Below are 23,219 nucleotides of genomic sequence, written 5' to 3' on the forward strand. Positions count from 1 at the left end.
TTTATGATAATTTGCACCGAGGCTCCTCACATGTATTATATGCGGCACCACGGGCACTGTTGGCGTTTGGGTTATGAATCCATGGTTTGAATCCAGGCCATCTGGGTGTTATATACCCACCTATGTATAAATATGGATCGTTTGATATAGACGGTTGCGCATGTTTGATCCCTTGAGCCAAAGGAACTTGCAGATATGGAGCATTGTGATGATCACGTGTATTATTATCGTCGTCAGATCATTGAGCAAGTGAAGCATGCTCTGAGCAAATGACGGATGGGAATCTTGTCTATCGGAAATCGTATCTACCAGCACAACAAGATGAGCCAAAGAAGAAGCGGGGGAAAACACGACACGCAAAAAAAAAAAAAACCCCAACGGAACACGCCATCTAGACAGCTCTCTCTAGGACGGAGGAATGCCCTCCCACTCGCTCAGCGATGAGCCGTCGTCGGCGAGGTCGCCGGCCCACTGTAGGTCTGCGCGCTCGAGCTCCCTCGCGAAGAAGTCGTGGCCCTCGCGCAGGGTGGCGGTCGAGTCGGGCCCCATGCGGTCCGGGTAGCGGCGGACGTTGAACCAGTGGGTGAGGCTGCGCAGGGCCTGCTCGAGTGGGAGCGCCTCCTCTACCTCGGCGTCGATGTCGGACCCGGCCAGCCACTCGTCGCGCAGCTCGGGCCGGCAGTGCAGGTAGACGGCCGTGATGACGCGCATGTTACCCTGCCGCCACTTGCGCCCGCAGTAGGGCACCTGGTTCTTGAACAGCTTGAGCGTGTACAGCCGCAGCTCTGGCTGCGGCACCTTGAGCGACTTGCGCAGGATGTTGGACGACTTGTAGTGCACCAGCAGCAGGTTCCGGTGCGCCTTAGCCTTGCACACCTTTTGCATAACCCGCAGGAAGTTGATGAGCGAGAAGAAGTTTCGCCGCGAAAAGTCCGTGATCGGCTCGTTGGGTAGTGCGTTCACGGGGCAGCCCAGCTCGTCCACCTCGGGTCGAGTCGGGTGCCCAGTCTGCGCCTGCCCCGAGTCGCCGTTGGAATCTCCAGAGTCGTTGGCCTCCTGCGTGGGTGAACGGCGCCTCTTTATTGGTGGTGGCAAAGCGTCGTCCTCGCTCTCGTCGTTTTCCTCTCCATTGACGGGATTTGCCAGAAAATCAGCCTCGTGATTGCACCAGTAAAAAAAGCTAGGCGTAGTTGGTCAGTGAGCCGTAAGATTTATCAGGGACAGTGGAAGAAGGCAGAGAACCAGGCATTCTACCTCTTCTCAATAACGTCGGTTTTGCTGTCCACCGTCTGTTGGATATCCTGGTGTGCAAATAGCTTCAAAACAAGGAGGAGATAGTTCGAATCCAGCAGGAGTTGCCCAAGGAACTCGAATTTGAGAATATCTTCCGTGCGCTTGGTCAGTGGGTTCTCGCCTATTGATGCTCTGATGAATGGAACTTACGGGAAAGCTTCAGCCACTTCAGTAGAAGGACAAGAATCCCGGACACGGCTTTGGCAGTGATCTCCCGGTTTCGGTTGCCATCGATCTCCTCATCCGAGGCTGTTGACCCATCCCCTGCTGGGGACGTGTTTGGGCCATTGGACGCGTCGGCACCCCGACCGGGGCCCACGCCGTTGACGGGCCTGGGGCCATTCGGAGCGGTGCATGCCTGTTGCTGACCTTGGGGTGGTGTTGAAGCGAGAACTGAGACGTGCTGCATGATGGTTTTGTGAAGAATGATGACTAGGGACTGGAGATTTGGTAGAGCCTCGTCCTGTGATTCTGGTGTTAGCCATGGTGGATGGTGAGGGAAGAAAAGCATTCACCAAGGCATGAAAGGCTATTCGGTAAGGGTGAAGCACGGCAACTCACATAGAATTTCTCCAGGGCCTCTAACCGTTCTCGGACCTCCTTCGGGAGCTTTTCCGGGTTAGGGCCATAGTCGACTTCATGATCGGGCGGACATTGCTCTTTGGAATCTGAATTCTCGGACTTCAAAAGCCCCAGCTCCTCCTTCTCGCTCAAACTCAGGCCCGAGAGATCGAGCTCGTCGACAATGTCCTTGTTATCGTCGTCCCAGCCCCTCGAGTACTTTATAAATCTTTCCCTCTCGTCCCAGAGCTGCCTGGTCGCCCGCGTCATCCGCACACGCCTGGAGAAGAGTTCGCCGGCCTCGAGGATGGATGCGGGTATGTCGCTTCCTTCCCATTTGCGTCCGACAAGGAGATCCTGTAGGCCGGCAATGCCCTTGCCACCTGCGCTATTGCTGGTGGCGTCCAGGGGCGGGTACATAAAGGGGAAGTTCTGGTTGGTCTGGTAGTTTTGCTTCTTGCCGCCCTTCCCGCCAACGCCTGGTGACGGCGGGGGTGACGGCGCTGGCGTGGCGATATGTACTGGCTGGTGCAGAATCGAAGCACCACTAGCCTGCGCATTGGGGGGACCCGGTAGGATGCCGTTGGATCCATTATTCCTAGTTGGTTGATGCGGCAGAGGCGGTAACAAGGATGTGTTGTCGGCCTCTATCGGGATGGCCGTCCGGGGCGGAACGTATGCTGGATACTTGGACGTGATTTCCTGACGGAAAGCATGGTAGTCGAGCGGGGAGGCTGTGATGATGTTCTTCTCCTTGTCGTCATCCCCTGTCTCGCATGTTGCCCGCTTGGTCTCAACGATCTCTGGGGTGCCTCCAAAGACTAGCAGTATCGTTTTCCAAAATAGGAGAAACACTTGGGTCTGTGGCATGTACTGCATATCATCCCACCGCAGCTTGGCCGTAGCAACAAGCATAAAGCCGACGATATTAGGATTAAGTTCGACTGTGGGGGAACGGTGGCCCATGCGAGGCTCGGCACAGTCAGCAGGTGAAGTGACGGGCGTGAGGTGTGACAAGGGATGCACATACGGAGCTTTGGTCGGACATGAGACATCTCTGAGGGGTAGCTAAGCAGCATCTGCAAGGTCATGTACATAATGGTCATCAGGTTCATAAGATTGATCTGTGCCTCCAAGAGGATGTTGGGCTGCAGTTGGAGATCATCTCCCCTGGATTGCGCCAGGTTAGTCAGGTGTATGATAAAAGCGGACTGGTGACGGGCTATAACTGACCAGAACTGCTCAAATACCTGCTGCAGCGAATCCCACACCGTCCTCAGGCCGTCGATCTCGACGAGCAGCCTGATGGCGTCCTTCATGGCCGCTAGGTGACTGTCCGTCACGGCCGACTTGGCCTTGGCATCACGGCCTTCGGCGGCCGTCGCCCCGCCGGCCGTATCTTTCCACCTGCCGAGCACGGCATAGACGACCCTGCCTATGGCCTTGGAGCGGTCCTGGGTGTCGGTGGCGGAGAATGCTTCGAGGGCGTCCTGGAGAAACTTGGCGCGCTGGTGGGGCGTGGCATTGTCCCAGCCGGTGCTGTCTCCAAAGTCTTGCTGCCACTGCCAGTCGAAGTTCATCCGGGCAGACCTTAGGCGCACCACCTGCCATAACTGGTAGACGAACCACTCGTCGATCTCCTCCTCTGGCGGGCCAAAGTCCTCGTAGACGAAGTCGTAGGCGAGCGGCTCGGGGTGGGGGAACTCGGCGACGAAGCGGCGGAGCTGCGCCAGCGACAGCGAGTCGGGGGGCTGCTGGGCAGCCATCTGGCCCGGAGGAGGGGGCGGCTGTGAGGGCGGAGGCGGGACGGCGGGCGGCGGCTGCGAGAGCTGGTTGCGCACGAGGGGAGGGCGCACGGTCGAGGACGGAGAGGGAGAGGGCTTCTTGCTGGGGTCCGAGGAGGCGGTTGACTGGCTTGCCGCCACGTCGGAGCCGTCGATATCACCGGACGTTCCTGCTACCGGTTTCTTGTCCGTGGCAGCCCCTTGGGCGTCGTTTCCAGATCCTCCACGCGACGGCCACAGCGAGTTCATCGCGGCAAAGGTGGGGTCCAGGTGGGCGTGTGGATGCGGATGGGGTGAATCAGGCGGGCGGGCGACGCTGCTGGCTGGACGTGGCCCAGCGTGCTAGCGCTCATGGTAGCTGGAATAAGTCAGCCAGCCAGAAGGTAGGGCAAGGACAAGGGCAGTCTCGACAAGTTCAAGAATGCAGCTGCAGGGGCCGGCAGCGCTAGTTGGAACAACGTGGTCGCTACGAGCAGCTTGTGTTCATGTTTGGCAGCTTTCAATGTGATTGCCAAAGCAACCAAGCTGTGTTGCATCCCTCCCTCAGGGTTTTGCCGATCGGCATCAGCAGCTGCGAGCTCCCGACAGCGCTGGACGCGTGTTGGCTGCGCTGCTGCAGCTGGTCTGGACCACCAAAAGCTGTCCCCTCCAGCCTGGGGCGGATTTGTGGAGGTGGCTGGAACTCATTGGCTGCTGGCTGCGATGTCAAGAATTTCGGCCAATGGAACGGCAGCAGCGCCTCATGCTTCAGGTGGGGTGTGGGGCCTGTCACCAACGTCGACTGTCAAACCACAGGCCAGATGACTGACGCTTTTGCGGAAAAATCGCCTCCTGTTTCGAGCGAGGCAGAACCTTGGTCATCCGACCACTACCGAAAAAAAAAGAGAACATTATTGTCAGGCTCTTTCCAGGGGCTTCTTTATTCTTCTTCTGTAAGGGCTGCTTTCGCGGATAATGTCAGTGTTTTGCCTCATTGCTGTCGAATCACAAGAAAAAGGCGTCAAGCAACACCCCAAAGAGACTGAACGGCCCCGGCCATGAGCTCTGTCGCCTGCGAGGCGCACTGTAACCAAACCAAGGACTTGTACAAGGCTCGTGCTATCTATCTCGGCCGCTATCCCGCCCAGCTGGGGTTGTTACAGCACATGGCATCGCGCTCCAACAGCACCCAGTACTGGCAGTTGTTGCATGCTATGGAACACTGGTCAGCCTCATAGCATCACGCCAACTCTTGCCCGACCGCTCCCACCAAAACACAAAACCACCAAGGAGCCGTTCATCGACGACGCTGTTGAAAGCCGCAAGGTTCAACTAGGCTTTACCATGGCATTCGAGTCCTTGGCAGACTCGGATGACCCCCGCGATATCGAGCTCAGCTCCTTGTCTGCCATTTACCCCGAAATTGAACCTGATCCGGCCGATGTCCGCGCCTTCTTTCTGGAGTTGCCCGTGAAGCCTGCACAGCCCGTCAAGGTCTTTTTCCCCGCGCCGGTGGCAGCCACAGTTCCGGACATGGAGCCGGGCCAACCGCCTGCCCAGCCTAGGGATAACACCAACGGGAATGCAATTGGCGAGCCTGTTCGTGAGGACTCGCACGAGCTTTCCTATCTGCCTTCGGTTCGACTTCGGATTTCTCTCCCGGATTCATATCCAGCGGAGCTGCCACCCAGAGTTGAGCTCGGTGCCGTGCCGTCGTGGATCCCAACTCCCCGGGTCGAGGAGCTCGTGGCAGAGTGTGCCAACCTCTGGGAAGAGCTGGGGCGGGACTCGGTTGTGTTCGCCTACATCGACTGCATCCAGCAGCTCGCCGAGAATGCCTTTGGCGTGGCTGATGATGAGGGGACCCTGAGTGTCGACCTGCAGCACAAGATTGCCATATTAGACTATGACATATCCGCCAAACGCGCTGCCTTCGAGCGCGAAACGTTTGACTGCGGCGTCTGCCTCGACCCGAAGAAGGGGTCGGTCTGCCACCGCATGCTGGACTGTGGCCATGTCTTTTGCAGCGCGTGCTTGCAAGACTTTTACAACAATGCGATAAAAGAGGGCGACATCTCCTCTGTCCGCTGTCTTTCCCCCAACTGCGCCAAGGAGCGCGAGGCCTTGGCTGCGGCTGCGGGCATCAAAAAGAGAAAGAAGCCAAAGCTCGTCAGTCCCAGCGAGCTGCTGCAGATTCCTCTCGATCACGATGTTGTAAAACGCTACGTCACGCTCAAGTACAAGTCAGAGCTCGAGTCGGATAAAAACACGGTCTATTGCCCTAGGTCCTGGTGCAACGGAGCAGCCAGATCCAAGAGGCATCGGAAGCCCGAAGGTCTTGAGTTCTCCGAGGGCTCAGACGAGTCTGGTGACGAAGCGGACGGTACGAACGCTCAGGGTTCATCAAAGACAGCTGAGAAAGCTGTGGCCTACAACAAGACAGAAGACCTCCTGGCGATATGCGAGGATTGTGACTTTGCCTTCTGCAGCCGCTGCTACCTCTCGTGGCACGGAGAGTTCTTCTGGTGCACCGCAAGACGTGAAAAGGAGGAGCTCTCGGCCGAGGAGAAGGCCTCGCTCGAGTACATGAACCTACACACGACCCCGTGCCCTACCTGCGCCGCGCCAGCACAGAAGACGCAGGGCTGCAACCACATGATCTGCGGCCGGCAGGGCTGCGAGACTCATTTTTGCTACCTATGCTCGGCATGGCTTGACCCAACCAATCCGTACTCGCATTATAATCAACAACCCGGCGGAAGGATCACGGGGTGCTTCGGGCGGCTCTGGGAGCTCGAGGAAGGAGACGGCGATGACGTCGACCTACGATTCGCTGGAGGAGCCGCCGGTCGACGGCCTGCCCCGGCAGTGGTTGACGTCTTTGAGCCGGAGCTAGACCCGGCACTACTTATCCCCGAGATAGAAGAGGTCGACGACCATGGCGAACCCAGGGACGGCGCGGTGGCCGAGGCCCATCAAGGCCCCAACAGAGGACATGCGCCGCCCAATAATAACAACAACGAGGACGGCGTTCGGAGGGGAGTGGCCTTGGAGGCTCCCTTGGTCCTTCGGATCGACGTCGATCCTCCCGCCCCCCCTGCGGTTCCTATGCCACCGCCTGTCGAGGCCGCCGGAGGGAGACAGCAAAACGCACGAGGGCGAGGAGCCGGACGTGCGGGGCGCGATGGTCAGAACGCTAGGAGAGGACGAGGGAACCAAGGCCCGAACCAGCAGCATCGCGATGCAGGGCCAGCACGGAACAACGCTGCTGCAGGCAGAGGGCGCGGAGGTCGAGCACCACGAGGGGCACCTGCCGGGGCAGCTCCTGCTGCTGCTGGCGGCCGGAGAGCTCCTGAGCCAGACGAAGACGGCGACGAAGACCTAGCCGAAGCCCAGCTTAACGAAGCCCAGCGAGCCTGGGTCCGACAGTAGGCCTCCCCATCCCCCCTTTTCGTCCGTTCCGTCGTATCACATCCCGATTACGTCACATTCTTTGCCTTTTACCACTTAGGCACGAAATTACATGGTCTGCTAGTGCAGGCTTTCCGAGCTTTCCTCTTCGGTCTACATGGACAAACACGCGCCCGTTTTGCGCCCGTTTTGCCCCGACAGTTTAGGCACGGATATGCACCTTGATGCTGCAGGTGTGTACCACTTGTGTGGAGTACGGCGAGGCTAACCAAAGACACGTTGTAGATTTGTGCAGATGGCACTGAACGACCAGGAAGACCTGGTCGAATCGGACAGCGATGACGAGGAGGAGATGGTGTTTTGGATTCCATGACGGGTGGACCGCTGCAGGTGCGGCGGTGAGAAGCAGTGATTTACCTAGAACAGCGATGATATCCATACCCAATACGGTACACGATACTACAGAGGACGCGCGCGCGCACATGCCTAAAACCAGGCGTAGGCACGACAACTAGCTGAAACTTCTCGAATGGAAGCCTCGTCTCAAAATACGACTTTGAAGGTTTTGGCAAGACCTGCCAACTGTCAGCTGTCATCTCAAAAAGTCCCCGGAATCGCGACCATGGCGCCTTGACATTGGAGTCTCCACGGAGGGCGCAAGGCGTTCGGACCGCGTGCATGTGCTTGGGGGAGTTCGTTTGTCCCCATGACGGAAAAAAAGCATCGTGAGCACAGACGGACCGGGCCGTCTTCGTCCCATGTCTCCATTCGCGAGGGACTCTTTCTTCCTCTTTGGGATATCTCTCTCTCCCTCCCCCGGGGACCCCCCTTCCTTTCTAGGGAGCATCGCATCGAAGAAGGCGAAGCTCGTCATACCATGGCCCCTCCTCGCATCCTCCCACCTTTGCCACTGTAATGTCCCACCGAGGCCAGCTGCGTCAAAGCGCTTCGGAAGACTACCGTGATATTGCCAAGAGCAGTCAGGCCAGTGACAGGAACAGACAAAACTGACACGCGCACACGCACACGCCCCTTCCGGAATAGGATGTATGCTTGATGCTTGTAGGACGCATTGTCACGAGGGGGGAGTATGAAGGGATGAGGCCGGCAAGGCGGCACGCGGGAATCGACAGCGGAGATGGATAGCTTGGCCCTTTTTTCTTGCGTTTTTTTCTTTTTCTTCCCTTACGGCGGAGGCGTCTGCATCGGGGCGATCTCCCGCCGCCTCTGGTGACGATGTGCCTCCCGGACTGCCTAAAGAGAAAAGCGCCCGATAGGGAGGGGGGAAGATGGGAAAAAAGAGGATGCGGTGTTGGTGGTGGTGGTGTGCATGGTATGCGCGGTGCTAATACGCCTGTGCGCAACTCCACGGAATGTTTGGTTTCCTCGGTCGGTTTCTTCGCATTCGCAGATTTGCAGTTTCGCGTTTCGTTTCTGACTTTCCTTTTTTGATTCCCATCATGGCGACCAAACCAAAAAAAAAAAATACGAGGTGTTTTGTTTACTCAAACCACGCCTCCCCACAACTCTCGCCCAAGGTTGCCTACGATACAAGGGGCGTGGCGTCGAGGTTGCAGCAAAAACACGCGCAAAATGGTGGGCCAAGGTCAAGGTCGATGCTACTCGCGTCCAACCGAGAAAGCTAGATAGAGGGAGGAACCCGACAACGCGTGCCCGAAACGGCATGAGGTCGTCCCAGTTAGGAAACTGGGAAGCTCGAGATGGAGAGCAGACGATCGGTTGGCGCCTGTCAGGCACGCGTCTGTGCGACGGGCGTTTTTTGTTCCCCTTTTCTTTTCTTTCTTTTTGTTTCTTTGCTTTGTTCATGCCTTCGGTTCTTCTCTCCTTCTTTTCGGGGATTTTATCGAAATTGACGCTTTTTCAATGTCGCCCCAAGAAATTACGGAAACCCACCCAAGGGCGGAGCTTTTTTTTCTCTCCCTTCTCCGGCTTTGACTGCGCACCGTTTGATCCGCAGAATGCTGGTGAAAAGCTGGGGGGGGGTTTTTTTTTAAGGTAAGATGAGGCGAGAAAGAAAAAAAGAAAGAAATGAAGGAAGGAAAGAAGAAAAAAACAGAAGAAGGGGTAGCGATAATAGCCCGGAGTGGGTGTGTGATGTGTTCTCTCAATCGTTCCATGGGCTGTGTGTGTGACAAATAGGCCGTTCTCGTCTGCTTTCCTCGTTACGTATCCTATCAATCTTGATCCGGGTATAGCAGTCCCGTACCGTAGCAGGCCGGCCAGATTGATACAGGGAACCAAACACAGCTGACCTGTGGTCCCGCGGGGCCTGGGGAGCCAGGCAAGACACGCAGGTAGCCCAGGTACCTTACCCCCGTCGCCCATCCGCGCGCCGTTGAGATCTCGTGGCGAACATACCTCAGGGCCATAGCGACGACGCGCGCCTTGACTCTCTCTTGTTCAAGACACTTGGACGCCAAGTTGTTCGACACACGGTCCACTTGGTGGAAGGACTAAAAGACACAGACCTACCAGCAACAAAGCCAGACCGACAGGCACAAGGGAGCAGCAATTATCGGTACAGGGTACAGGGTACAGTGCATAGCAAAGATCCCGATACCAGACGTAATACGAGACAGGAGAAAGAAATAAATAAAAAAATAAAAGGGAAAAAAGAATGATTGAAGCTTAGCCATCTTGTTTACTCCGCCGCCCCCTTCCCTTTCGCCCTGCCTGGCAACTTTGATGACTTCCTCTGGCTGTTCCGGGCCCACACTTCCCGATCGGGCTTTGCATAGCTAATCATCGGCCTCGCCCCAAGAAACTGGGGTTTCCCGTTCCATCAAGGCCAGCCCGAGAGAGGGAAAGCGACAGGCAAGCAGTCACAGGAGGCCCGTGCCCATCTCCAGCAATCCGCTCGGGAATCGAGAGCCTTGCCTGTTGCCGCTCCACATGCAGAGGATAAATGGATGAAGAAAGTAAATGCTCCGAGCACCCCCCGTGCTCAGGGGGATGATCCTTCCCCCACCGACAAGAGCCGCAACGCACTGCTGTCCCTATCCTTACAAGTACAGAATAAGCTCCGTCTTTTACCTGGATGGCGCGTCTCTAGTGAGGCCTTGTTCTTTTCTCACCAAGTCGCCCTGAGCCAGAACACCGTCCGGCAGTTGGGCCATACCAACCATGCTTGCTTCCTTGTATACGCGTTACGTTGGGTACCAAAAGCTCTCCACCCGTCCGTCCTTGTTGATCCTCCCCAGATATGGAGGGGGGGCCAGTGGGTGCAGCGGCGCTGCCGCTGGTCCATTGCAGGCCTTCTGTCCAAAAACGGACCCCAGCAGGCCATATCCATGTATCCATGGATCGGTTATCTGTGAAGAAAGCAACCCCCCTTCGGGGGCAAGCACCTCGGTTGCCGCTGTTCCGTTGATACCAAGGCCCTGAATGGGCTTAGTGAGGCCTGGGGAGGACGGCCACCGCGGACATGCCCCCTGTCCCTACCGACAATGGGATCACCCAAGTCGCCTGCAGGCACCTACAATGTCGCCAGTGCAGTACATTGCTACCATGGCAGGGCGGGCAATGCGACCGGTACAGCGCTGGCACAGACTCGCACATCTTGCATCCCTCCCGATGCCACATCCGCAGTAACTTCATGTGCTTTATCCAGCAGCCATGGCAGAGATAACAAGGCCTCGAAAGAAAGCATGAGCGACGGCGAGACGGCTCTGGGAATGGCTGCCGCTCCATGGCCTCGCCGCCCGGGCCACTCCAGTTGACCGGCAAATTCAACGGCACCTTGGGCTTTGCTGATGGGACCCGCCCATTGTCCACATCTCTTGGTCCGGGGGGCCAACAAAGTTGACGACGCCACCAAACAGAAGCGGAGGGCGCTGGGTGGCCCCTGTTCAACGGTGGTGCTTGGAAAGTGGTACTGGCGGTGGAGTCGGCAATCCTCCAGGGGGGCGTGTCGACTGTGCGGTGCCCAGGACCGGTTCGGTGACATTCACGCCCCTCCACCCCTCTGGCTCGCACGCGCTTCGGGCAGAGACAAGGAGAGGCAGAGAGGCACAGTACCAAACCACGGCGGTTGCCAAGTCCACAGAGGCTGCCCGGAAGAGTGGCCACAGGCGGGCGGGTCTTGTCCCCAAATCTTCGTCCTTTGTGTTCACCAGACCCTGTTGTCTCTGGCTTGTCTAGGGCTGTGAACCACACAGTTCAGGCTTGCTAGGCGATGGCTTCCTGTCGTGGTTGTGATCGCTGCACCAAAATTCCCTCTCACTGGCCTGGGCGCCACTTTTCTGCATGCCCAGGACGAGCAAGTTGGCTGACAGCCAAAACGCTACGGAGGAGCTGCAGAGGGGCTTGACGACAGCCCGCCTTGCGTGCTGTGCCCACTGTGCCACCGCCAGCTCCTACCACAGGAGTAGCTGGATGGATGGTGGACTGGCCAAGCACTATCCATGGTCCGACTCGTATCTCCACCGCCGCTGTCTGTTCCCCGGCAGGCCATGCTCCGGACACATCCCAGTGCTGTGCGAGGAGAAGTGAGAGAAGCAGAGGACACAACCATAGCCGCCGTCACCCTAGGACCGACACTCCGATATGTGCGGCAGGGCTTGCATGGTAGACGGCGGATGGCTGCTCCGGTCCCCGGCGGCCCAGTCTACCCTTCCACCAGACGGGCCAGTGAGGAGCACCTGCCTAGGGCTTAGCCCAGTTCCCCCCAGGGACGCTAAGCAGATATGTGCCGTGTCTCTCGATGTCGACTGATCTGTTCGCGCCGGGCCAGCCATCGGACCAGCCCGATAGATGGCTGTCTGCTGTATTGTCCCGAGGGCAGCAGTCGGCGTCGGGGTTGCTGGCTACAGGGTTGTAGCGGTACTTCCATGTGCTGTCACGCGCGTGGTTTCGTTCGGGGAGGAGCGCGCTGGGATAGACCTTGCCATCCCTTGGCAGGCCGCCACCACAGTCGCCTCCCCCTCTCCCACGACCAAGCACAGCACTTTTCCGGGTCGCCAGCCCCCTCTCACGCACATAATGTACGAGGCTCCATCCCATCTCGTTCTATCCTCACCCCCTCCATCTCTTGGTGTCCCACACTCCTTCTCCTTGTGCTCTCCGGTGCGATTCCAAGCGAAAAGCGGGCAGGTCGGATCCATGAAAGGCGGTGACCATGATAACCCGCCCGGCCCAGAACGGTACCCTAGAGGCCGTAGATTGCTGCCGGCGCTGCTGCTGGCTGCAGGTATCGGCCTCTGGGAAACCCCTCTCTGCCTTCATTTTTGCCCTTGTCATCCTCCTTCTCCCCCTCTGTGTCCGAGCCGGGCCCCGGTCGATGTCTTTGATGGTGGTCATGCGGCAGCGAGCAGCGATATCTGCTACGTGGGCCCGCCAGACCTACCATCGCGACTCGTGCACAAGAGGTGAGCTCGAGGTACACACCAGTGAAGGCCCCTTGTTGTGCACAAGTACTGCACTGCAACACACAACTACCGGCCCCCTCACGCCCACGCCATTGGCAGCCCCTCGCCCCGTGCAACGCTAGCACGCTCCTTTTTCCGGGCTGCAGGAAAGTGCGAGGGGGTTTCGGCCTCTGTTTCCCTGGGTTGGTAGAGTCACTGGCTGGCGGTCGATTGTTGTTGAGGTGTGTTCGTCGAGCTTCCTGGATGGCTGGCCGCTGCTGCCACCCACACCCCAAGTTCTCCATCTGACCAGACCAACGAGCCAACGATGCACCGAAAGAGCCCTGTCCAGCTCGTTGTCCCACACCCCCTGGCTGATGCACAGTATAGGTGCCATCCCGCCTGGCCAAGTCAGGCCAGTGGCTGGCTTTGGTTCCCTGTTCTGTCCGGGGGAGGGGCTGGATGGTCCGTTGGCCACAGAAATTTTGGGCCAGCACAGTCGCTCTGTTGCGACTCTGATCGTCCGTCTACCAGGGCCGGATAAGAGAGTCACATAGCGGCCGCGAGAGGCGGCAGGACCGCGTCGACGGGGCGGTGAGTGGGTGACCAGCAAGGCTCAGGCATACTGCGGCTCAGAGAGAGGAATGAAGTCAATCCGGTTGGGATAGCCAGCGGCGCATGGCGCTGGCTAGGAAGGGAGATGAGACTGGTGACGCTACCCGGGCTGCTGGCCTCCTTGTTTCTTCAGTGGCCGGTACTCTTGGTAGCCCCCAAGGCCGTGCCGTCCCCCACCAGGGAAGTATTCTCAGAATAGCCGCTAGCCCGCGCTGGGTGTCCACTGGCGAGTGCCACGGACTATAAAGCGCAACGCATATGCCGGGGGCGCTAATAATAACGCCACACGCCGCGGGACAGACCTGATTATACCGTGTAGCGTAGTGCGAGCCGCAAGACGGTGTGCCCATCCTGGTGGCTAGAATGTCTGGTTCGGACAGCGATGCTATACGCGCAGAGAGCGATTGGTTGTTAGCAAGCAGCTGGAGGCGGCAGGGCGTGTTCGCCAGTAGGACCGGCAGGGTAAAAAGAGGAGTGCAGGGCAGACGAAGGATCCAGCAATGGTGTCCTCGGCGGCGCGGGCGTAATGCAGGTCTTCGAGTCCGAACTGGCGTCGAACCCGTCATTGAGCCGGGCAGGCTGGGCAGTCGACGTTGGAGACCCCTGGCCTGTGCATCGGGAGTCAGTCCCCGCCGGCTAGAGGCGAGCAGCAGGAGCTGAGCTCGAGGCTGGGCTCTCGTGTTTACGGCAGTTGTGCATTAGCACTGGAGTCTCCATGCTGGCACCGCAGCCGGGCGCGCAAGTTGGACGTTGCTGAGGGGCGAAGGAAGACAGCTGCACTCTCGGGCCTCTTGGACAGGGGGCGGCTGGATTGGACGTTGGGATTGGACAGCAAGGACCGTTAGCCCCCATGCCTTCAGGCTAAAGAGGTAATGGAAGAAGAGTTTTCTTTCTTAGGTTTGTGCGAGGTCACCTGAATGTCCTATCGCTCCTGCTCGAGACTATGATCAACAGAGGAAGGAGTTGCCGAGGCGGCAGGCAGGCGCGATCAACGGGGATAGAATCATCCCTCCATTCGCAGCCCCAACAGTTTGCCGGCACAAGCTGCTATTTCCGCCCGCCCGTGTCTTGTTTGCAATCGATCTTTCGCGCTCCAAACTTGAGCTTATACGAGATGCAGCAGGACCAGCTGCAAGAGGCAGCTCTTAATCCCAAGGCATGGGCAGGTAGACAGCTTCCTGCCGAGACTGCTCTTTCTCTGTGCGTTGCCAAATCCGGCCCAAGTTTCCATCCACTGTCCCCACCCAGCGCCGGCCCACCGTCACCACCACCCTCGCCCAAAATACCACCTCCCTCGGAAGGATTGGATCTGGTCGGGAATGACGGACGCACCATGTGCTGCTGTGGCCGTTGCTGCTATCCTGCAGCAGCTCCTGGCAGAGCGCAATTAATGTCTCCATTGACGCTCCAATGACTGTAGCGCGGTCCTTCCTGTGATGTGATGGGCAGGCTCGTTGCTGTTGAAAATCCTGCCCGCCTTGCCCATCCTCTCCCAACTCGTCTCCGGCTCGAGCCAACATGCGGGCCCCGCCCTGGCACAAGTTCCTTGCAAAGACGCGGTTTGCTGCAGGTCATCTCCACCTACCCTCCCTCTGGTCACCTCGTCCTGCATTCCGACTCGTGAGGAGTGCGTGATGGGCCGGCAGCCATGTGCAGCACCAGGTGACTGGAGTTAGTAATCAATGCCACCCATGTCAGCATTGCCCTCCTGTGCCTGCCTTGGTGCGCCTCTTTGCTCATCCTCCCGCCTTCCCGTCGATGCTGCAACCATGTCTTACCTGATCTCCATTCTGGACTCTCGGCCTCGGTCCCGCCCTTTCATCCTCCCGGGCTTACTGTGGCGTGGATTGTGCGGGGGGGCAATAGGTGGTAGCAACAACAACAAAAAAAAGAAAGCCTGCATGTCCGTGGCGCAGATGTGGCCCAACGAGCTGCCGTCTCACCGGCTTGTAAGCCGCTAGACTTGGATACATAGTGCAGAGAGTGCCCAACTGCGTATAGTGCACATGCACAAGCATCGCCTCCTTTTGTGATAACATCGTGCCTGTTTGCGAGATCGGGAGGCCGCATGGGTCGGGAACACTCCGTAGGCTATTCTAATGCTGCTCCTCCCCTCCTGCGGTAAGACCACGGTATCTGTGAGAGAATCTGGTAGGCTTGCTTAATTCGCTGCCGAGAGGGCCGTGAACCTGCTAGGGGTTGTTTTTGTGGCTTTCAAACGCCCCTTTTTCTCTCTCTCTCTCTCTCTTTTTACTCCTGTTCCTATTTCTTAGCTGGGTCGCCAAATGGATGTAGCACACATTGTGGTACGGTGCGGTTCGGCACGCACTCACGGGCTACGTCGGATACCACTGTAGCAGTTAGCTATATTATTACTACGCCACAAGCAAGAAAGTATCGAGATAAGGATGCAATACAGCACCTATGGTATCTACTGGGTATGGGCTGCAAATCTTGTTCTTGGTGGGCTGCACCGTCACCAACGGGTGTTCGCGTATACAAGAAGAGCCGCTTACATGGCTGGGTGAGCCAAAAACATGAGCGATAATTCCGCCCTCGCGGCACCTACCTGCGTGCACTCAACTAACAACTGCCAACCGTATAACATTTACGGCAGAACGGAGCTTGCTTCCGAAATTTCTGCATGTGCTTAGCGCTCTCCGGCGTGGAGTCTGAGCGTGCACCTATCACGGCGGCGCCTAATCCCAGTGACGGCATCTACCTATAAAAACAACTAGGGGAAGGCAATGGAAAAGGAGCCATCACGACTGGCGACTATCATCATCTCCCGTCTCATCTGCGGGGGCTGATTCGCCAGGCAATGCATTTTGACGGGATATGCAGTCAGCGTGGACTGCCTCGCCTCGCCACTCGGTAAGCAGACACACATGCGCACCGCGCTGGGCCGCCTGCTACAGTCACGGCGGATCATGAGAGCGTAACCGTTGCAGGCGGGAACGGGAAGGAGAGGTGGGCAGAAAGGCGGAGGAGGGCAAAGAAAGAACGGGGCCCCGGTGTGGACAGTGCCGGCCCTAGTGCGGGCGGAGTCGAACGAGGGGGTGATGGGGGAGGGGAGGTTTTTCCGGACACGCACCAAAGCAAGAAGCATAAAGAATAAGAGAAGAAAAAAATACGCATCGGGGCATGCTTGTCATGGCGGCACGGTGGCGGCGTGGTTGCGTCCAATATTGGATTTTGACTTCATCGACGCAGCCAAAAAAGAAAAAAAGGTTGGATATGGTCAATTTCTTAGCGAGGGCGCGGCAGAGGCGAGATGTCAGCATGCAGGCCCTGTCAGGTAGTACACGGCCTGGCGGATGGGGATTGAGTGGACATCCCATCCCGCCTGGCGGGTGTGGCGGAGTGAGTGGTGAGATGTACACCCAGGTGGTAGAGGTAGACAGTGAAAGGGAGGCGAATCAGAGGGCAGCCAGTCAGACAACAAAAAAGGTCGATATCCGGTCCGGAGGACAGACCAGTTCGGCTCTCTGGGCTTGGCTGCAACCGTCCCCGGACTCTTCGTCCTGTCCGGTGCAGCCGTCGGCAGTCGATGGAGGGAATTTCTGTCCATGACGGCGCCCCATGAGCCCAGCGGCCCCCGCGGGCAGAGATCACCACCAACAAACTAGACCGGTGGGTGGGCTCGGGGATGAGGGGGCCGATGGAAGCGGACGGATTCGCCGCCCGCCCGCCACCTACATTTGGCTACCTGCCTGCCTGCCGTGCTATGCGTATCCAGGTAGGGACCACTAGGTATGGACAAGCACAGAGCACGCTCTACGATCCACTCCTACCCACCACCTCCATCCTACCACATGCAAAATACATTGCCTCGCAGTCTTTTTGCCTTTTTGTGCCACTTTCCCTTTCTCTCCCCCATCCTTCCCCTCCACACCATTCCCCGTACACGTGCATGCAGCCGAGCCCACCCAATCGAGCCCTCTCCGGCCAAACAGACGGAGGGGAGGATGGGCAATGTGATATTGGGCAGGGATCGTCTGCTAAAAAGGTAGGTTACCAACCCGCTCCGGCGGTGGTGGGAGTGCGTCTCTTTCCTTTTTTTTTCTTCGCGAGGGAGGGGGGATGGAAAGGTTGGGGATGGTGGGATGGATGGGTGGGGGCAAATCTGCTCTCTCTCTGCCGCGCGCGGGAGGAAACCCCCGGTCGACCTGTCTGGTCCGCCATTTGCAATGGCATCCTGTGTGCGGTTCCTTTTTCTTTTTCTTTTTGTGATAGCTGCATGTCCCTACACTCGTCCCAGTCGACGCCTGTGTCACCCACTCTCCAACCTGGCTGGTTGGACGAATCATGGATGTTTGCAAAATCAATATCACAGAGCAATCCGAGTGGATAATTGGACAAAAATCGGATGAGTTTTTTTTTTAAAAAAAAAACAGCAAGCCAAGATCGAGCCTTGGCCGATGGGCGAATAGAACCAAGAGCGGGCCTGGATATCCCACGTCACAGCTGGAGCTGTTGGAAGACGAGGCGCTCGTTCACTTGGATGGATGGGGTCTGGCCGTGGCCTTCGGTGCCTGCTCGCTTTTGCCCTTCACTCCTCGTTTCCCAAGCGCCGGACATTAAAATCAAAGCTATCGAATTAAGCAATCGAACTCAAATGAAATCACATCTCAACATTGGATAATGCAAGCGGCGAAACCCGAAAAAAGAACAACCAAAAACAAAAAGGAGAAGGGATATCCCACCCGCGCGACACGTGCTCTCCCACGGCCGGCAAATCCCCGAGACATCAAAAAGCTGGCGAGGAGGGCCTTTTGTCCATGTGGCATGAAATGCAGTCAGATGGATCATTTGAGGCCATGCCATCCCATCACCCACGCGCCCACGGCCTTGCCGCAGGGATGGGGCCCTTTTCGCGCAATGGAGCATGTCGAAAGCCTGGTCGCTTGTCTCGACCTACCCTTTTCGGCCTTGGACGTTCGGGCCGATATGCATGGGGTGGACTTGGGGGGGCGTGTGTGTGTGAGGGAGAGGGGGACCAGGGCGTCATGGGGAGGCACAGGGCAGGCAAAAGGCAGGCGGCGGGTGGCCGGGCGGCGGTGGTCTCTCCTCGCCTGCTAAAGTCTCTTTTTTTTTTCTTTGTTCTCGGCCCCTGCCCTCCAGTCATGTGTGAGCCTGTCTTTTCGCTGCTCGGAGATGTGTCTCAAAAAAAAAAAAAATGAAGAATACAGAAAACACCACATGCCAACGGCCGCTCCCCAAGAGATATGACCCCGTTTCCCATTCGAGATCGTCATAGACGCGTGAGGGCACGGACTGCCAAACGGCCGATCATTGCCATATCCAACGTGAATGAGGCCGGCCAGCAACGCGGGGAGTGATGGGAGGCGTGAAGAGAGCAGGAGGCGTGAGAGGCAGTAAAAAAAACACAAAAAAAAAGTGGCCTGGTAGCTTAGGACTGGCAGGCCTGAGGCCTGGGCCTAGCGAGCCTGGGCATGGCAGGCATTGTCCGTCGCCCGCCCGGCCGCGGCAAACCCCGCCGCCACGGTCCTCCAGTCCCGCCGCCATGGCCTAGGAGAGCCTGCCCACCCCTCGAAGAGTCAGTCAGTTCATCCAGTCAGCTTTTCGCTCGGTTGGTTGGGGTCCGCGGGTTGAGGAGGAGGGGGTGGGTTCTCTCTCTCTCTCTCTTTTTTTTTTTTTTGCTGCTTGCCCGCCCGCTCACAACCACCAACGTCAAGTCTTCATCCGTCGTTCGGCAAAGCAGGAGGTGTGGTGGCCCGCGCCAGCCCGGCACAAATATTGTATGATAGCTTATGCAATACGATCCGAAGCGGGTACGTGCTAGTCCGAAAAGGATTGTGCAGCATGCGCCTATTTTGATTGGATATACTTGTGCAATTATCCAATACCTGTCTTGCCGATTACGCTTGTGTGTTGTAGGTTACCTGCCCCGTATGCGCGTATTCCGAGGAGCGCGCCGGCCGCAAACCACTCCCCCTCCAAGAAACAGAAAAACGTCGCGTTGCCGATCCCCGAACGGCCCCCAATCCACCCTCGCTCGCCCAGGACGGCATCAATGGCGACAGGGCGGGAGTTTGGGGGTGGCAGGACGGCGGAGCAGCCGCCCGCTGGTCCTCTCCTCTCTTCACGGGTGGGATAAAAAAGAGCTCGATATAGGGGGCTCCACCAGGCCGTGCTGTTGCCAATGCCCGCCCAGCAACCCTTATTTCGGCCCTCGAACCGTTTCCAGAAGCCGCGCCCTTGCTATCTTTCCTTCTTTCCTTCCGCATCGCCTGTTTGTGCCCACTCTCTCACGTACACGACGCGTCAGTACGCCCCCTGTGCCTCTAATCACACTTGACGTCGTTGCTATTGATCACCTTGCGCGATACGGGAGCCACATTATGCTCATCCTGTTTGCTCGGCCGCGTTTGGAAGAGGCTGCTATGCTGCGCCCATGTTTTCAAAAAAAGAAAGAAAAAGAAAAAAGAAAAAAAAAAAGCCCGAACCAGCGTTGCAATCAAGCACGAACCTTGCTGCCCACGTTTTATCTCTTTCGGTGCCGTAACGTCCCATAATAGGAAAAAGGCACGGTTCCTGGCTGCTCGATCTGGAACTAGAACGTCGGGTCTGCTCCATCGCAAAGAGAGGGTACAGTAACCCACAGTACGTCAATCAGGTAGGTGTCATCGTAAGAAAAACGCCCGCGACGGGGAGAGGGCGTGCAGAGTTTATTTCCCTTGATGGGCAGAGGAGCCCTGAGCTCTTGGCGAGCTCCCCCCGCCAAGCACAACGGAGTCAGTGTGCACGGGCCAAGATAGCTGGAGGGAACGAGTAAGACCCTAGACTAGAGCCTGCCGACGTGATTCGTGAAGACACCTGTAGGTGGGATCTGAGAGCCCCCGGACGCCATTTCGTCGACGACTGCTCCACCTGGTGGTGGCAGCGGGCACGGGCTAGATGGATGGATGGCCGTTTGTGCAAGATGTGAGCGACCAGCCGGAGAATACTAGCCGGTGCCACATGACGAGTGGACGGAGAGAAGAGAAGCAAGAATACAAGGCTTCGCTCGGAATGACGCCGAATGCTAAGGCGCGTGGGACCCCCCCCCCCCCGGGCAAGTTCTTGGATTAATGCAAATCAAGTGAAAGCAGCGAAAAGGCCGACATCGAAGCTGCCGGGCTCCACAGTTATCCGGGCTTCTCGGGCGAGCGGCGCGAAAGGAGCTGATGACAACATATTCTAGGAGCATGGTCCGCCGCCGTCTGCCTTCACATCGACGTCGGGAATCGTATCACCGTGGAACCTTTTGGTGGATTCTGTCAGCGTCCCCCGTCCCTCCGCAATTAAAAAAAAACCCGTCGGTTCTTCAGATGCATCCGGAGACATGGGCGGGTCAGTGTCGCCGTCGGCCCTCCACTGACTCTGTCAGGCAAGTTTTCTGCACGACGTATGGCGTAACAAGGAGCCGGCCTCACGAGGGTGGGCGTCCAATCGAGATGTTGAGCTCGGACCTCGTCCATCTCCACCCCAACGACTCGAGATGGGAAAGACTAGCGAGCGACTTGGATGGCCTGTCCTGCAATCCGAGGCGCGTCAAGTCGGCGTCCGCGCGTGTGCAGAGAAGAAGAAACGCGATGCACCAGCTTAGTGTGTATCTGTATGCAACGGCTGTACACCCTGTGCAGAGCGTTCACAACAGGAGGCGACGGTTGAGTGCAAAGCCGGGGCTAGGATGAGCTAACGTGACTCCTGGCTATTAACAGGAGCACATATAGCCCTCTTAAACCGGGCTTCTTATGGCCATGGGTGAGCAGGGGCTAATTTCGGTCTGCAGCCCAAATATTGTCGCCGGCCAACCGCTATTGGTTGGGAACCTCAACAAGACGATAAAGAGAGGCGCCCTTCGGGGAGGTCGCGGGACGCACAAAGCCGTTCGACTCTGGCCGCCGAGCTGAGCAACGGGCGGATGCATATTATCTTGTAATCGTAGGGCGACATGCGTGCAGATCGCCGTTGAACTCCGATAACCATAGGGCTCCCCCGCAGCCATCCAGATGGGTGCAACCCTTGGGCTTGGAGCCGGCCGGGCGAGCTGTTTGTCCAGGCGGGGGTACGTAGGTAGCGTGCCTTGAGGGTGCCTGTTCGAACGGTTGGCCACATGCTGCCGACGTGAACACAGGCACAACCGTACCAATCCCGCAAGTGCCCGCTCGTCCGCCCAATCCGCACACCGGTTTCTTTCCGGAAGTGCTCCAAATGGAATCGCTTTTGTGGATGAGGTGACATCGCGAGAGCCAGGGAGAGCCAGGGGGCTGTCCAGGAGGCACCCTTTTGGGTGTTTCCGTCGGTTTCCCCAGCGTGCCTCTCCACTGTTTCCGGTCCTCCCCTGGTCCCTCTGGGAGCGGGTTGCTTCCACCCGGTGCGCTCCGGAGCGCGTCTTGTGGCACGACCAAAATGTGTGTATCGCATCGGGCGCCCTTGTAGGTATGCGGCTCGGCCACCAGGAAATAAGCCTCGGGCGGTTAGTTTGGACAAAGTCGCAGGATGCCTGCAGCTGCGGACGGAATGGAGGAATTGAGGAGGCTATACGTAGTACGTGATACGGACATTAAATCATAACGCCAAGTTTTGAGGGGATTGAGGATGGTACGGTTCTCGCATCTAGGCAAATGAAGGAGGTGACAGCGATGAAGCCACAAAGTAGCGGTGGCCTCTACCCATTGTACCAACCGTAAGTGGATGTGAAACGAACCTTCGGCTCGAGACTCTCGTTTCGTATTTCCAGCGTCGCCTTCTAGAGGGGCGACGGTTCGAGGCGGAGCTGGCGGCAGAATGGAGGCCTGGTCCTAGGCGGTTGGGGCTTTCGAGGCGATCTGAAAACTCGCCGCTCCTTTCGGCCTTTGGGCTTTCCCCGATCCTCTTGCGAGTGTAACCCTCGCGGTGCAGCAGGGCTGGTGCTGCTGTCCGAGCAGGTCTTGTTTTGCAACTTGCGCCAAGACATTTCCTTTCTCATACTTTTATTTGAAAATAGAAACTCTCATATGAGAATTACAAGTTTTCGAAACATGACATGAGGGCAGTCAACGTAGCTGCGCCTGCCTCCAAGGTGGCAGGTTGGAACCTTCGGTTCGTTGGTCATCTGTGTGGTGCTCCTTCCTTTCCCAATGGCCTGTCATTAGATCTCCAGCCAAACCAAACACCTCGGACCCAGAGTCGAGACTCTTTCTGGATTTTGAGGTGAGGCCAGGTCCCACAGGGCGGTCGGCATCCCAGGTGGGCGGCCATTGGCCACAGGTTCGTTGGAATTGCTGTTCCCTTGCATGCCAGACGCAGACCACCAAGGCCACCTTGACCTGGACGCGCGCGTGACGTTGTGGTGCGCGTCGTGTCAGTTTAATTGTCTGCCCGGCTTTTCCCATGCGAGATGTTCGAGCTGGCTTGATTTTTATTTCTCTTGTCCTCGGTAGGTCAATTGAGGTTTAGCCCAGCCACAAGAACGCCATCCTCTCCGTCGAACACATGGCCAGACAAGGAAATGAGAGCCGAAAAACACACGCAGGAGCCTCGAACGTGCTCTGTGCTTGGTGTTGAGTGAGCGGACGTTTTTTTTTCTTTTCTTTTTTCCTTGCTAACCTTCCAGCAAGCTAGCTCAAGCGGGCTCGCCAGCCCAACGCTTGTGAACCTAGTCCAGGTAGGGGTGTGTGGCTTTTCTCCCCTATGGTGTCTGAAGGTGGAGATGGGCTGGGAAACCCAATGGGAGGGGTAGGATCTTGCCAGCGCGGGATCGTTGTGGTTGAGCCGGAAGCAACGTAGCGCGCGATCCAATGACGCCTCCCGTGCCAGGACGACCGTTGGCATTTGCATGGCCCGTGCAGTCCTGGCAAGCCGTGCAAGGTACCGTTATCACTTAGGCGAGAGCCAAATGGACGCTAGCAGGCAGGGGTATCACTGACTCTCCGCAGGCGCAAGGGGCCTGGGGGATTGTGGAGGTGAAAATTGGCGAACCAAAAAACAGTCAAGGAGCCGCCGGGTTAAACCCCAGAGGCAATAGAGCAGACGAGATAGAAGTCAGATGAAAACTATACGAACACTGACAGCGCATCAAAAGGGGTCAAGGGATCTGGAAAAAAGGGGGAATAGAGGACGGGACGAAGATCGATTCTAGGAAGGTCCCCAAGACAGCTGCAGCTCAACATCGCGGACAGGGCCGAATCTCGAGCTCCACCACGGGGGGCGTAGGGATGTC

General features: G+C 57.6%; 6 protein-coding genes across 6 annotated transcripts; 4 read left to right on the forward strand and 2 right to left on the reverse strand.

Moving 5' to 3' along the window:
- Positions 1 to 198: 198 nt before the first annotated feature.
- Positions 199 to 4,236, reverse strand: GGTG_00571 (required for hyphal anastomosis). Its single transcript, XM_009218321.1, has 6 exons — positions 3,088 to 4,236; positions 2,885 to 3,024; positions 1,855 to 2,798; positions 1,444 to 1,756; positions 1,255 to 1,384; positions 199 to 1,180 (listed from the first exon to the last, which is right to left on the reverse strand). The coding sequence occupies exons 1-6, from the start codon at positions 3,885 to 3,887 to the stop codon at positions 406 to 408; spliced, it is 3,102 nt and encodes a 1,033-aa protein (XP_009216585.1). The 5' UTR covers positions 3,888 to 4,236; the 3' UTR covers positions 199 to 405.
- A 226-nt stretch (positions 4,237 to 4,462) lies between these two features.
- On the forward strand, positions 4,463 to 7,654 carry GGTG_00572 (RING finger protein). Its single transcript, XM_009218322.1, has 2 exons — positions 4,463 to 7,045; positions 7,314 to 7,654. The coding sequence occupies exons 1-2, from the start codon at positions 4,827 to 4,829 to the stop codon at positions 7,399 to 7,401; spliced, it is 2,307 nt and encodes a 768-aa protein (XP_009216586.1). The 5' UTR covers positions 4,463 to 4,826; the 3' UTR covers positions 7,402 to 7,654.
- A 2,875-nt stretch (positions 7,655 to 10,529) lies between these two features.
- Positions 10,530 to 11,189, forward strand: GGTG_00573 (hypothetical protein; the record flags this gene model as incomplete). Its single annotated transcript, XM_009218323.1, has 2 exons — positions 10,530 to 10,543; positions 10,871 to 11,189. 2 exons carry the CDS (start codon positions 10,530 to 10,532, stop codon positions 11,187 to 11,189), a joined length of 333 nt encoding a protein of 110 aa, XP_009216587.1.
- A 1,995-nt stretch (positions 11,190 to 13,184) lies between these two features.
- GGTG_00574 (hypothetical protein) lies at positions 13,185 to 13,669 on the forward strand (the record flags this gene model as incomplete). The annotated part of the gene is made up of 1 exon (XM_009218324.1): positions 13,185 to 13,669. The coding sequence occupies exon 1, from the start codon at positions 13,373 to 13,375 to the stop codon at positions 13,667 to 13,669; it is 297 nt and encodes a 98-aa protein (XP_009216588.1). The 5' UTR covers positions 13,185 to 13,372.
- Positions 13,670 to 15,625: 1,956 nt separating this feature from the next.
- On the forward strand, positions 15,626 to 16,582 carry GGTG_00575 (hypothetical protein; the record flags this gene model as incomplete). The annotated part of the gene is made up of 1 exon (XM_009218325.1): positions 15,626 to 16,582. Exon 1 carries the CDS (start codon positions 16,154 to 16,156, stop codon positions 16,580 to 16,582), a length of 429 nt encoding a protein of 142 aa, XP_009216589.1. The 5' UTR covers positions 15,626 to 16,153.
- A 4,995-nt stretch (positions 16,583 to 21,577) lies between these two features.
- On the reverse strand, positions 21,578 to 22,679 carry GGTG_00576 (hypothetical protein). The gene is made up of 2 exons (XM_009218326.1): positions 22,059 to 22,679; positions 21,578 to 21,933 (listed from the first exon to the last, which is right to left on the reverse strand). Exons 1-2 carry the CDS (start codon positions 22,390 to 22,392, stop codon positions 21,635 to 21,637), a joined length of 633 nt encoding a protein of 210 aa, XP_009216590.1. The 5' UTR covers positions 22,393 to 22,679; the 3' UTR covers positions 21,578 to 21,634.
- Between the last annotated feature and the right edge of the window lie 540 nt (positions 22,680 to 23,219).

This window comes from Gaeumannomyces tritici, assembly GCF_000145635.1.
Source record: "Gaeumannomyces tritici R3-111a-1 unplaced genomic scaffold supercont2.1, whole genome shotgun sequence".
NCBI classification, from domain to species: Eukaryota; Fungi; Ascomycota; class Sordariomycetes; order Magnaporthales; family Magnaporthaceae; genus Gaeumannomyces; species Gaeumannomyces tritici.